This window comes from Erithacus rubecula (genome assembly GCF_903797595.1).
Source record: "Erithacus rubecula genome assembly, chromosome: 9".
NCBI classification, from domain to species: Eukaryota; Metazoa; Chordata; class Aves; order Passeriformes; family Muscicapidae; genus Erithacus; species Erithacus rubecula.
Window position 1 is genome coordinate 30,702,273 of NC_136660.1, and position 15,588 is coordinate 30,717,860.

The 15,588-nt window shown below is 36.2% G+C and overlaps 1 protein-coding gene across 6 annotated transcripts in view; it reads right to left on the reverse strand.

Moving 5' to 3' along the window:
* ATE1 (arginyltransferase 1) overlaps nt 1-15,588 on the reverse strand; it is a 233,826-nt gene that overhangs the window by 209,853 nt on the left and 8,385 nt on the right. For 4 of the 6 annotated variants that reach the window (XR_013775132.1, XM_079312629.1, XM_079312631.1 and 1 more), the window contains 2 exons: nt 7,058-7,090; nt 1,663-1,844 (listed from right to left, as the gene is read on the reverse strand). Coding sequence is in view for 5 of the 6 variants with exons in the window: in XM_079312629.1 (XP_079168755.1) it covers nt 1,663-1,844; nt 7,058-7,090 (215 nt within the window). In the remaining variant the exon portion in view is untranslated. Of the gene's footprint in view, nt 1-1,662; nt 1,845-7,057; nt 7,091-15,199; nt 15,329-15,588 lie in introns of all 6 variants that reach the window. The other 2 variants (XM_079312630.1, XM_079312628.1) reach the window with 1 other exon arrangement.

Genomic DNA, 15,588 nt, shown 5'->3' on the forward strand with positions numbered 1-15,588 from the left:
CTCCCTAACTCAATTTTTTTTTCTCTTTTTGAAAGAAGAACGAGGCTGGCTCCCTCCAGGACTGTTGGGAACTGGTTTTTATTGCCTTAAATGCTGTAGAATTTACAAGCTGCTGTTTCACAAGTTGAGCCATGCACGCATGGTGCAGCAACAAAGCTTTAAATTTATTATGTAGAAAACTTAAAATAATTTAAAGAATTCATAAGCATGGATTATGTCAGTCTATTATTACATAAAGTAATGTGATATGTACAAATACTAAAAAATAATTCTTAGGAGGACTTAGTATTTTATATGTTCATCTTGCAAGGAAAAAAATTAGTCTAATTTCAAGTGTCTAACATTTGTAAGGGAACAGTTCTAAAATGGAATAGTTCTAGACCATTTAGAGAAAAAAAGATCAATTCTAAGTCATAGGAGTTCCAATGTTTTTCCACATTTGTTAATTCTAATTAATTCTACAAAATTGTCAGACCCTAATAAAAATCCAATCAAATTCAGATTAGACCTCTGCGATATTAAACTGCACACGGTTTATTAGTTATAAATTGTGGTAAGAAGTTTCCTAAAAGTGATGTCTGTGTTCCACATAGCTCAAGTTGTGCCATTTACCCACCCTGGAGGGTGACACTGAACAAGGGCTGAGAAGCTGCACCTGCAGAGGAGGAGTCTCTCAATAGAGGCCTTGGAGAAAGGTGAATCTCTCAATTCCAAGGCTCCTTTTACACCTGACACAGTGCAGTGCAAATCTCAACAGGTGAAAAGATTCCTGCTGCAGCTTCTCAGACTCAGACTTGTAAACAGACATGTCTGGCATGAAGCTCAAACCCAGCTGCCTCATGAGCACCTCCCTGGGAACACCACATTTGTCTGTGGCCAACTTATTCCATATATGCAGAGAGGCAAAAAAGGTAAGAAAAAAATAGAGTTACACAAGTATTTCCACTCATTTAAGGTTTGTTTTCTTTTCTCTTAGAATAACAATGGAATCATAAAATTGCCTATGGAAGAAATGCAGTAACTTGCAATTTCACATACAAGTTTTATGCACAGTGAAAAGCAATACCCACAATTCCTACTGTTTTGCAAGGCCATGTTGGATAGTTAATTTAAGGCTTTAAAATTCATAGGATTACTCTCTCCATCAGGCTTTCTGAAGATGAAGATAATGAGATTAACATACTTGAAAAATATACTTAGTGCTAGTACAGCAGGAGAGCACTAATTCAGAAGACAACATTTTTTAGGTACTCTTTTATTTATGATCTCAATGTGCATAAAACTATAAAAATGATTAATTTCGTTTGGTGACTGGGCTAAGAAAAAGGTCAAGGGAAAAATTATTTCTATTGAGCCAAAAAAAGGGGCTTTTCCTGCTGAAACCAAGCAATATTAAATTATTTTCAGGGGCAATAAAAACGAGGCATTTTGTTTCTGTGTGTTTTTTTAACCTGTAAAAGTATTTAGGTAACTAGAAAGATATACCCCTAGTCAAGGATGACAATTAAGAATTTACTTGGAAAGCAACCAACCCCACAACTACTTGGCTAAAGATAGTGTTACTACTAGTATATATTTAGACTAAAAATAAAACCCCAAGTTTAGAAACAAGTATCAATTCCTACTACTCCATCCAAGCAGATCAGGAAAACATCCTCTTACCGTAATGCAGAGTAGACTCCCAAAGATAAGAAAGCAAAGTCTGGGTCATAGTACAGATAGACTGAGGACACACAGTAGGGCAGGATATCAATTACACCAACAGCAATGATCTTCCCATCCAGCCAGTACTGCTGGTGGAAGGAGCCATAGCCACATTCTGGTCCATTTGGAGCATGCTCTGCCTGAGCAAGAACAAGAGAGGGATTAACTCCCTGACAGACTTTCAGTAGGAAAAAAAAAATTAAAAGAGAATTCCAACATGAAAGTAAATATTGTAAAAAAATTTTGCTGGCCATCTGTATTTAGAAAAAGAAAACGCATTTGAAAGGTAGGAAACAATGTTATTTACTGGATCTTTTGTGCCATTCAATATACCACACATCCCAAACATGAGACTGAACTAGTCTCTGCCATCCAGCACTCATGGTACTGACAGGACAAACTGTGATTCATCAAGTCATTAATGAGTTATTGCATGCCAGCCTGCTGCCTGCAACACTCCCTGTCACAGCAAGGACCCTCCAGGTTCTCTCCTCCACGTCCCCAAGCACTGGAAGCACTTCAGCCACAGAAACTGAGTTCCTCAAAGTGGCCATTAAATTTACTTCAGAGCAACATTTATAAAAAACTCTGAGCTAAACATGTGATGTTTACTCTCCAACTAATAAAACACTTTTTATCCAAAAACCTGAAGCTGCATGGCAACAAAATCTGCAGAACCTCTTCTTTGTTAGCCCACATCAGAGCAAATCCTGCAAGAACACCAAGGGACTGCCTATTGTTGTGTGCTGTGGTTTTGGATGTGCACTGAAGTTTGACTCTGGATGGGGTAAAGCACCTCCAGCCAGAAACTGATGATGGAAGTTAAGAAGAAAATGATCTCCCTAATTTAAACTGTATTACACAACCAACTCTGGCATGCCATTTTCTCCCACGTCAAATTTACTTTAATCCTGAATTCCACTGTGCTCAACTTAATTATCCATCTAGTCATGTTTTTCACTGCATTGCCAGGTCTTCAGAAAGCTGCTTCTCACTCAATAAATCTGACAATATTGCCTGCTATTACCAACTGTTTTGCATTACAACAGCAGAAGGTGGGTTTAATCAAGTATTTTGATACAGTAGCCCAGACTGAAGAGATGATAGGCAGGAGAAGTTACTCTAATTGGTACCACATGTGTCAAAAGGAATCAATCACGTGAACAAAAATAATTTCAACTGGCTTACCCAACCAGCAAGTCCCAAAATAAAGGCCACATAACAATATGTTTGAATTTTTATATAGTTATATACCATAAAACTAAATGTGGAGCTACGAACACTCTAAAAGTGAAATGATGAAACATTTGAGAGCTCCCTCTGCAGTATGAGAGAACATTAAACTCAGATGTATCTTATTAAACTGAGTTTCTCTTGTTCAGGTAAAGCCCACTTATTCAACAGTTATGGTTTCATTCACTATCATCAACTTTTCAACAGAGCCAAATGAAATCACATGGTCAGTGGTAACATTTTTAAGCAGGGACACAGTCAAGTAAAAGCTGTTCTCTAAGGATTTCTCAGCACAGGTTAAGTTCCCTTCTCAGTGTAAAGTGATAGGAAAATGAAACATCTCAAAGCCATGGGGAAATGTGGCTGGTAACAGAACACAGACTTGCTTAAATAAGTTTCAGTTAAAACAGATTTTCTTTCTTTGTCAAAAATTCATCATATAGGATTTAATGAATATTAAAGGAGATAGTCTAAGCCATCATGGAAAAGATTTTCACTCAAAGCAAAGTCTTCTGCAGTTAAACAAATGCTGTGTCTGTGTATGACCCCAAACCTTCAAAGAGTAGTGCATGGATTTGGCCACTGGATCTCTGCAAACTAAGCATTAACATCAGTTAAAAGTTTTGGTAAAGTACAATCTGCAGTTATTTCACTAATGCAATTACAGTGAAATGTTTTGAACATAAGAGAGTCTATGTTCAGGACAAATATCATGAGCACAGCACTGATTTCAGGCAAAACAGTCAGAGTTCTCTGTTACATTAAGCAAATAACAATTTAAAAAGAGTAAGATTTCCCTCCACCTTCAAAAATTCTCATACAATGTAATCCTTTGTAATGCTTGTCAGTATGACATTTTCTCCCATTTCTCAATGAATACTTGGCTCCTTTAACTCCATTTCCTGTGCGCTATCCAGGCAATTTGACCTGAAACAGGTCTAGAATATGAAACATTTTCCTGAAGCAGGCTACAGCATTTCACACCACTGACATCTCCTCTGGGACTGTGTTTGTCAAAGGTGATGTAAAATACACCACTGACATCAGGGGAGCAAGCCCCACCAGAAAGGGCTTATCTTATCCACCCAAAATTATACACTACCCCTGGAACAAATCCAAAAGGACCAAAGTATTTCAAATTAACAGTTTACAGTCCTATTTCAATACCACTAATTATTATAATCTGATGATGTTTTAAAAAATCCAGGACAAAATGGAATCCACCATTTTCTCTCCAATGTTTACATTGTCAAGCAGAGAAAACCACAAAATATTTCATTACAGGTTAATTCCACCTGTCTTCATATCCTGCTAGCTAATAATTCCATGAACACATCTGATTGTTCATATTTTATAACTTATTATTAAAATTTAAATATTGAACAGAACTGGCATTGTACATTGCCCAATTAGTACCTCAGTGTACTAACTGCCTATAATTGAACTCCAGTGATGGTGAGAGCACTCAAATTCCTTCAAAGCACATTGGTCCATCTTTTACTTTAATATTAACAGGTATTTTGTTTATTATAATTACCAAAAATGGGTCCTGCCTGTACAATGCATGATTATTTTTCTTTGGGAGATTTCACAAAATTCCTTATTTTCTACTTTCCCATTTTACCTTCTGCTGTGCATGGAGGGAAGAGGAATATATTAAATTTATGCTATCAAAGAAAAAAAAACCAAAAACCCAAAACCCTTGATTTCTCCACTCCAGTGGAAATTATTTACCAAATAAGCAAAGTGATTAATTCCAGCAGTTCTTTTCCCAATGGCACACACACAAACCTCACATATGGTGCATTTCTAGGTCTTGGTTAGCAATCAAGTGCCTTTCCAGACTTCTGTCCTACTTTCATTAGGGATTAGTAGGACACTCTTTACAGAGCCATATTCTGTGTCTGACTGGAAAAGTCTAGAATTTGAGCTACATGTGAATCAAATATCACCTTCTAAGAAGGTGATCCTGGGAATTAGAGGCTTTTAATGGTCTCACTTATTAGATCTCCTAAAAATTAAAATGCATCAATAAGCAAAATAATGCAAAGCAGAGGCTGATGTGCTTTTTGAAGAGCAAAGATCAAGATTCACAAACATCTTTCAGTTCTTTAGAATCCCAAAGCATCTCAGCACGGTTAACAGGAGAACAAATGATCATTTGCATAATAGAAAACAGATCACTTTCCATCCTGCTGGATCTGTTACATTCTCCACACTGGTAGGTGAATCAGTGAAGACTGAATGATGCTGCAGCAAACCAAAATGATGATTTTAAAGTATTCAGGATGGTTAAAAAAGAGCTCAATATACATAGATACAGAAAGATCCCATAATACTGAGTGATCAAAAAGGCAGAGGAGATACCAAATGTTCATAAACCCATGGAGCATAAATGCATGCTGGAAAACATATTGCTGTAGGCACACCCAAAACAATGGGCACAAATCACCAGTTCTTTCAAAGAGATGACTTTGACAACAGTTTTATAAAATTGTCAGTTTAATACTTAACATCAGTCAAGGGGAAAAAGAAAAGTCTAAGCAGCAATTAGAGAATAATTTGGGAACAAACCAAAATTTTCCCTCGAGTGCACAAGACTATGGCCCATCTGAGTGCTGAGGCTCCTTCCAGCTGCTATTTCAGGACAAGATGGAGCAACCTGGGCAGGACAGACACTGAGATGAGCATCAGTGATGCTGACACAACTAGCCCAGGGCATCCCCCTCACTCACTGAGCACCAAAACCAAGGAATCACCCTGAACAGTCTGAATTTCCCCTGGAATTTTGCTCCAGGAATCCTCCCACCCTGGCAAGAGCAGGGTCCCAGCCCTGGCTGAGTCCTGCAGGCTGCTCCCCTGTGCTGAGCCATGAGCACCACTCCACATCTGCCTGTGTGAACTGGGAAAGTGGCAAATGGTTAAATGCAGCCTCTAAAATGAAAGGATGAATAAAACAAAAACTTTAAACAATTCATTTTACATTATGCTGTTTACTGCTAGTTTTCTGCTACTTCATACTGTATCTTTTCTTTAAAGCATTCATTTTTTCTGCCAGAGCCCATAGCCAAAACAGAAAACAAACTGAATAATAAAAGGAGAAAATAAAAGGAAGAGTTTGGGTGATCATACTATTTGCAGCTAATGATAACATTAAAAACTCCAAAAATTACAAATTGAAAACATGTAAGGTTTAAGTTTTATTTTAAATTATTTTTGTTCAAAAGAGTAAACAGACTACACACTGCTAGATTTGCTTGTGGCAACTGTTTCAGAATAAAGAATTTCAAGAATCCCTTGGCCTCTGATATATAACCCCTTTTATTTAACTTCATCTAATTGAAGACATCTGTAGTGGTGCCACACAAAATTTAATTCAAGCTTCGAAATGTCAATAAAAAGTGTCTGTAAGAAACAATATGGGTATAAACCTGGCAGGGTAGTGTGCATCAACATCTACACAGCCATACAAAATTAAGAATATAATGGCAGTCTGCTGCACGAGTTGACGAGGTGATAAAAGCCCTTTTCCTATAAACTCTAATGAGCTCTATTACTCTTCAGCTTTCAGGAATGCAAAGGGCAGTGGACTCAGCAGAGAAAAGCAACAAACTCTCCACACATGGATTCACTCAGGCTGCAACGTATCAAATTACCAGAGTAATTACTATAACCTGACAATTTCATTACAGTCTCTGCAAGATGAACAGGAGAGACACTGCAAGGAATCCATGGCAGTTTGCTCACTTGAAATGAAGGAACAGCATCTCTCCTCAATTTGTACCTCAGATTGCAGTCAAATACAAGTTTAGCAAGTTATTCAGTAATACATTCTTTTCTTTTCATAGAAATAAATCAAAACCCATGAAAGACAAGGCCTTTTGTGTTATTTTTTAATGCAGTGCTATGAAATTCAGTTTATCACCCAGCAAGGAGTCCTCAGGCTCCTTTGGAAGCACAGCAGAATCTTCCTTCCCAGTTGGTGGAGACAGGAATTACCTCCACTACCTCTACCAATGGCTGGCTGTCTACAGAGAGCATAGAGGACACTCACACATTCATTAAACAGAATAAATTAAATACATTCATTTCAAAACTCCCATCCTGAATGAATACATACCTCCAGAGGGGAATCACAGAGGAATCTTGTGAACTGCATCGAGGTGGATTCAGCAGTTAACACATGGCCAAGAAAACAGCCCAAATATGCAAAGCAGAAAAAGAAAGAAAACCATCAGCAATGCATTAGGATACATTAATAGCCAAATACACTCTCAAATCCATATCTTTGAAAAGCATCATCAGACTTTGTTTATGGAAATTTCACTTAAACCCTTAAACTCTCACATTCTGTTTAGAAGTACAAATAGATATAAGAATTAACTATGCAAAGTACTTTCTTTTTCTATAAAACAGGTTTTTAAAAGTGTAATGTGAGAGAATTATCACCCTGTAATACAGCTCTGTTTCTGTATTCTTAATTTTAAATTACACATTACCCTCCTCTGAGACTCCTTGCAACAGGGAGTCTTTTCCCACTGTTCCACTGATACCTCCCTATCACCAAAGGAAAGGGGCAGAAATTAATTAATTTACATTCAAAATTAAAAGCGAGCTCATTTGAAGTTTAAAGGCAAGGAAGGAAAAAGAAAAGAAAGAAAAATCAACCTCCTGAAAGTGCAAGCATTTCAAACCTGGATTTTTGACTCAATACAAAATGATGTGCTGCCAATAATTACCCAAAAAGGCAATGTTTTAATGATCTGGAGCTTGTCCAAGATTCTTAGAGTAATAAAATACAATACTTATTTACTCACTGCCATTTACTTATTTGATACAAATACTTCCTTATTGGTGGAGTCCACATTAAACACGTTGCAGAGTTCTGGGATGCATTTAACCCCAAACATTCCCTTGTTAAATAACTACTTTAATACACAGTTTAATTCCTCCTCTTTTAATGGCTGGGTGATTTAATATGTCAGCAGTTCCCACACTGGAAAGTAATAGTAAATAGCAATTTTTAATTAAAAGTTAGATAAAAAGAATACATATAGACAACTACAAAAGCCTGACTGTTGTCAAGATTTTGTTGTCAAGAATTCTATTAAATTCTGAGATTAATTAAAAGGGAATACAAAAAAATGGGGGGATTGGTTGTCCCATTTTTCACAGGGAACAGGAGGAAAGAAAGGCAAGCAACAATAAAAAGTGCCAACAGTATCAGCTGCTGCCTCATCTTGCTTTTCTTGTCCTGCTGATCTATGGATGGGTGAGGAACCTTTGAACACAGACTTTATGGAAGAACACTGAATTTCTATATTGTGAAGGCAGAGGATTGTGCATTTCCTATAATTTACCATTTTAGATCTAGTCACTATCACTCTAAATTACTCAGAGTTTGGATGAACAAATTACAATGATGTTTTAAGAAAAAAAACCCCAAGCAATTAAAATTCTGAATTATTGAGTTATTTACCTGAAATAAAAATACTGAGTTACAAATTCATACACTGTGAGTGCATCCATCCCTATAGCCAGTGGTTTTAGAAAGTGCAGGTTACAGAAAAAATAAATCATGTTATTAATTTTCATGTCAGAAGACCCCCCAATAGTTCTTCATCTGTAACTTTAGCTTTATAGTCCAAACTAAACCCACAACACTTCTCAGTTTTATCAATTCTCCAGGCCCTGCTGCCCAATCCCTTGGCTCTGAGGATGAAGAACTTTTTTGAGTGTACCTAAGCATAACTTCTGCTGTTACAGCTGCTAGGAAAAAATTCTTCACTCCACCTGAATTTTTATCATAATCTTAAGGGGAAAAAAACACCACAAGTCTTGTTATAAATTATTTCAGCTGATGATACCTGGTAAAGTTCAGAGGTTAGATAATTTTCTTAAATTAGTCTGTTCATTTATGTAAAAAAGAAAACATTAGATTCAGCTTCTAAATCAACAAACTCTAACACTGCAAGATTATTATGAAAACAATTAAAAATTATTCAATAAACCATGAAACAAATACAGCCAAAAGCTGATGTTGTATGTAAAATAACTCAGAATGTCACACAAGCACAATTCAAATTCCTTTCCCAAAGCCATGCTTTTCTAATTTTAATTTCCAACTGATTTACATAAACTTTTTAAAAGCTCTATAATATATAAGAAATCCACAACATCTTTACTTTGGTGCAAACTAATTACAGCTGCCAGAAAGAATCATCTCAACAACATCTTCTCAAGAAACCTTTCAGGTGTCATCAGCAGGAACTGCACAATTACCTGAGATATTCCACAAAATACATTCATTTATCATTTTCCCTTTGACAGTATTAAGAGTTTGTTCATATTTGCAATTCTCTGTCAAGGGAAGCTGAGTGCTTGCCCTTTTTTTAGGATTCAGGATAAGCAATGGATATGGGATTTAGGCCTTCCTTTTTGTTTGTTAAAATCCAATCTCTGAATGGGATTAAAATAAACCAAGGATTTTGGTCATGAGGTTTTTCTGCTTTGTTTTTCACACAGGTGCCAGGCTCATAATAAATTAAAAAATAATGATGGGAAGTCATAAAACTCCACTCCATACTGCCATATTTTAATTTAAATAATCTTCCGTACCCAAAATAGATTAGAATCAGTTTCAACCATCAAGTTGTGTAGTGAAAAAGTAAAAATAAATCAGTGTTCCAGTAAGGCAAGGAGAACTGCTAACAACCCTCTCCCATGGAAAAGAAAACAACAAACCAAACAATAAAAACAAACTATCTAGGAAAATAAATTAAAATTGAGCTGAAAAATTAACTGAATTCTTTAACTTTCTGTAGAAATCAGGAAAATGGAACAAAATGTAGCATTTTTACAGGAAAAGATGGTCCCAAACCATCCCTGAACTGAGCAATAAAATAGAGTTCAGCAGAGGAATCAAAGACTTATCCCAGGGCTGGCACTATCTAGCATTTTCAACAATTGCTTACAAAAATACAGGCATGCTAAAACAACAATTTCAGCAATATCCACAGACCTGAAGGTGAAGAAAGAGCCTTCAAAACAGAGGAAGAAGGATTGAAAATTTACAAAGGAAAGGGGGATTTAAAGTTTAAATGGATGTCTCAAATGTAGTTTTCAGTGCAAGAATGGGACTAATGAAATAATTGCTGATACACTGCAGTTGCAATTTTAATTCCTTTAAGGAGTGACAAAGGTCTCAGAGGCTTTCTTGCTCAGAAAAAAACTCCTCTCAGTATACTGGAGGTTTAAAGATTATTTAATTTTATAGGGATTTAATAGAAAATGCAGTGGCTAAATCAGGAAGAATAAGATAAACTGAGATGCAAAAAGAATCTGAGCTAAAATGATATGACTGTGGACAAGTCACTTCATTGTCTGGATGCCTAAATTCTTTTGGTTTTAGAGGTATTTAATTATAAAAATCAATGAATCCACAGCAGTGCAGTCATGAGGGCTGCACAAAAGGTACCAGGTTGATATAGAAATAATCATTCAAAGTCCCCAAATCAGAGCTAGCAGGACATGAAATCCAAGTTCACTGCAGTGAGATGTTCTGCCACCGTTTACAGGAGCTGTATAAAAATGTATAGAAGGCTAAAAATAACCACAAAAGGCTATTGATTTTTAAGCATTCTCTCACTGGAATATAATAGAGGAAAGTAGGTTAGAGAGATCTCAAAGTTTGCAACTGGCTGCTGATACCAGATCAGAACGTGCTCCTTGGCATTTCTCAGACCACTCACTCATTTTTCTCTATTAGTACAAGTGGATTCCTGGGAAGCAATTTCAAAAAAAAAATTTAAAAAAAAAGGAGTGGGTGAAAGAAAAACCCCACTCTACGTATTTCAGTAATTTTTTGCACCTTTTCAAACAGTGTATCTTTTGTGTGTCCTGAAATTCTTTTCTTCCAAGACAAATATTTAGCTAAGCACAAAGCAAAGAGAGAGTCCAGCTACTTTCACACAGGGAACAGACAGATACTGTTTTTCTACAAGTTTGTCATTATGAAACCCTTGTGAAAAGTTAAATAAAACGTTTGCTTCAGGAGGTCTAAACATCAATAAACTGTTCACTCTTGCTGTCTCTGGAAACTACTGTCAAATTTTTATGATCTTTTATGGAAATGGTTTCTAGCTTGTGTAGCAATCACATAGCTTGTTTCAGTTACACTTCAGCTGTGTTTTCTAAAGGCAAAAACTGCTGTAAAAAGATTTGAGGACTCTGACACTGGATCAGAAATGTGATTTCTCTGATGATACTTCATTAAGAACTGCTAAAGACACCCTTTATTCTACCCAAATTAGCCATTGATTATTTCATTGGGATCAAAAAAAATTCCTTTTTGGCATGAAAAGGCCAAAAACTGTTTTGACTGTATGTGTGTCACCTAAAAATCTTTGATCCAGACCTCCACAGTTCCACACCTGTACCTATCATTTCACCTACCATATCATTTCATCTGAAACACAAGAGATTCAGGTGGCTAAATGTCCTGAAATCTCCAGGTATTTTATAAATCATCCTGAAGCTGGGGTAGGGCTGGATCAAAGCATCTTCCAGGTGATTTGTATTCTGCAAAGCCCTGCCTGCATTTCTTACCCAAAAAGAGGGATTTTTGCTGCTGAGCAGGAGTCAGAACATTTGCAGATAAGGACTGCCCTTAGCAAAGCACAGAAAAGCCATTACACAGCTTCCATAAATCCAGTGGAATTGGATCAACCAAAGAGCCAAATCTTGGGATTATACAAGACACAAGTTCATTCTTCTTATTCTCAGATCTTCCTTCCATATATTAATCTACACATTTTCACACAGAAATATAACAAAGGCAAATAAAAGTTACTCAACTTTTAAAACAGATTCCAAATCCATATTTACCTATTTCTCTGTGCATGAGTTATTACAACAAAGCTGTATTAGCTTTTTTTTTTTTCCTTATGAAAAAAAAAGTGGAAAACCTTCACCCACATGATTTGTTTGCATAATTATTTTACTCTTCATATGCTGATCAGATCTATAATTTATGCTCCAAATGATCTTTCACTGATGCTACAGGGAAGCAAGGATTTTTCATTGTAAGGATTCTCAGCCTACTCTCATCTCTCTGTTCATTAAAGGTCTCCATTTCTCAGTTCTTCCAAGCTTTCATGGTTTCAATTTCTTTTTTCTCTAACCACCACTAAGCCAGGAAATAACTCAAACACAAATAAATCTTTGTAATTGCATTTGGGGGGATATTGTATGTTGCAGACACAGGTCCTCATGCTAAGCATGATTACATCATGCACTACTTTAAAAAAAACCCAACAAACAAGAAAACAACAAAACCAAAAAAGCCATCAAATAACAGCTCTGTTATACTGGGAATTGGATATGGTGACCATCATTTTGGGCCTGAGATAAAGATCCACATAAAGCATTTTAATAGAGGGTCAGAAGAAGTGCAGAAAATGGGACAAACACTAATCCAGATTGCTTCAATAGTTTCCAAAAATGAGCAGCTCAGGAACCTGGCAAATTCAAGAACAGCCTTGGATAAACTTCTCCAATAGGCACCTATCTTCCTAATTTCCATTATTTTATCTTAACTCTTTCCTAGCTATTTATACTTCACAATCTGTTCAGGTTCCCCCTAATTCATCTCATTTTTTCCAACAGCTATAATAAGAATATATATATATTCCTCAAACAATGGATGCCCATGCATTTACACAGTAGCTTAATAAAGTTCTGTGCTCCCACAGAGAGAAGTGAAAAATCAATTCTTCCTCAGCACTATTTAAGAGCAAGTATTATAAAAAAAACTTCAATAAGAAAATTGTCTGCTATGTTTTTCCTCAGGACACCAATTCCATACAATACAAACATGCTGACGTAAACATTCTTATAAGTGCCAACAAGTTTGTGCAATATCAGGAATTTACTCCAATCCAAAGCACAAACCAGGTCAGTTTTGAAGCTGAATTCCTGCAGCAAGTGATCAAAAGTTCTTGAGAGGGGTGAAAGGATTTCCAGGGTAAATTCAACTCAGACAATCTAAGAAAAAAATTGCATAATGAATATTTTAAAAGACTATGCAGAAAATAGTTGTGGCTTTTATGCCAAGATAAAAAAACAACTTGAATTTTTTTCTCTTGCAAGCTACACTGATTTTAACTCCAGCAGCAAGGAAATACTTCAAACTATTCCTAGAATTGTAACATATTTGGCAGAGAGACAATATATTTCTACCTTACCCAATCCTCTCCTTGCCAGTGAAAAAGGAACAGAAATTGTGGTGATGCTTCCATAGAAAGGAAAGTTTCATCACAAGTCTGGAAGTTGGGAAAAGTTGATTTCACAATGAAGTTTCCACTAACAACTCTTCCTAAACTAGAAACTTTCCAAACACAAAAGTGTGCAGGACTCTCCCTGAAAAAAAACTTCAACAATCTCACAGAGTAGTTTGCACAAATTAAAAGTGAAAAAATCCTGGATATTTGCCAGTTTAAAGGCAAAGCAGACTTCTCACTGTATAGGACAGAATTTCATTCCCTTTGCTTAAAAATCTCCTTGGTTCCACAATGTCTGTATGATATATTAAAAAGTCTGAAAAAGAAGAAGCAGAAAAAGTTTTGAGGTCTTACATGTAGCATTTTCCACCCTTCCTCTCAGTAACTTGGATCAGTTTTACCCTACTTGGTACCTAAAAAGTGACTCAGATAACTCTCTGCCCACAAAAATTCAGCATTAAAAAAAAAAGGCTTCTAAACTACATGAAAACACGTTTTTGTAAAACATTCTTCAGTTTCCTTCCTGCAGAGATGAAATACAAAATGTTGATTGAAGCAAGTGTTAGTTCCTAACTGTGAATAAAAAAAAAAAACTTTCTTGGCCAGGCAGTTTCATTGACACAAAATATGATTTACCAAAGATGAAAAAGAACCTAAATTCAAACCCATCAGCATCAGATATTCAGTAGATGCTTCAGAGGTTTTATGTTTCCCTTGGAATTATATTAATTCTAATTATATATATATATATATATATATATAAGTACATTATATATATATGTTATTCTAATTATATAATTATATATATATTTATAATTACTGCACAAACATGAGGCCAAAGAGGGGAGATAAAGGCAAAGTAGGGAAACCACTATGGCAAGTAATAAGCAAAAACAGGATAAAAATCTGTTAACACTATTAGCAATGAACAGAAATCCATCTCCTCCCTACTCAACAGCAATTCCCAGGACAGCCTTTACACCTTCAGGTGGTGGAAACCTGACTGTCCCTAACACATCTTTCTAGCCTGAAATACTTCCATCATAGCAGAAATATCAAATCTCTAATCTGACCAGGTAATGCTTGGTACAATTCTAGTAAATAGCTCAGTCTCTCTTGGCATGCCTCCAATTTTTACATTATTTTAATTAAGCCCATTTATGCCAGCAATTATAAAAAGGGCAGAGACTACTACTTACTGTTATGAGATCTATTATTTTACTGAACAAAGTGAAATGGATTTTATGGCTTTCCAGAGCAGCATTACAGACATGTCACAAAAAACAACAAAAAAGAAAAGCTCTCCTTACACTCTTTTGACCTAAAGCCAAAAATTATGATGTGGTTTTACAACTCTACCTGGAAAACAGCCCCTGTTTACAACGTTTCCTATCTGCAAGTGGTTCAGTCTCAGGAACAGAAAATCCTGACTATCTGACCAATAATAAAGCTGCACATCTGCAGTGGATGGAAATGAGAGAGCTGAGGTGGCATTTTCATTAATTCTGCCAGTGAGGAGATTGTGCCACCTGCCAGAGAAATGGGGAACTGCTGCTTGTTCAGAACCCCATGAGTATTTTTAATAACTTTTAATTTATTAGATTAGGATTATCCTCAGTAAACACCCTTTTAAGAGCAGGGTTTATCCATATGCAACATATTCTCATGGAACCTCAGAGGGTCATTGTTGCACTATTCCCACTGTAAAGGTGAGTTCCAGTTGAGCAGAGTGCTTAGCAATGGAATGGGAATAAAACTGAGATTTTAAAAACCTTTACCTGCTACATTAAGCAAGAACACAAAAAAATAGGGAGAAACATAAAAAAAGTACCAAAGAACTTGAAGGCAGAAGATGATTTTGCCATCAAAAAACCTCAGAAATGGCAATTTCAGTAATTTAATATTTAGATCAGCTCTGAGAGACAGCAGTTCCCACCATTTGAAGAAGCTGTTTTCAGAAGGGTGCATGCAGTGAACTGTACCTCATTCTCCCCACAGTCAGAAGGTGTGTCCTTGTGTACAGACATCTGATACTTGGCAAATAAAGTGGCAGATTGGTTGAAGGATGATTTGAACTGGGGGTCCTCAAAGGAGACAGGTACTAACCTCACCTTCAGAGCAAGGGAAATACAAGCATTCTGTTTTGAGTGCACATCACCAGATAATCTGCTTCTGAAGGTCAGGCTAGTGAAATATCTCCTCCTATCACTTCAAAGCCTCTGAAGTCAGTTTTCTACCTTAAACATAATAATAAGAAAACTTCCTGTTTTTGTTGAAATATAACAAATCAACTACAAATTTTAGTTTTATTGCACAGTCTCAAGGACTTCTTAAAATGTTTTATTTTTAATGGCACATGGTTCACTGATTG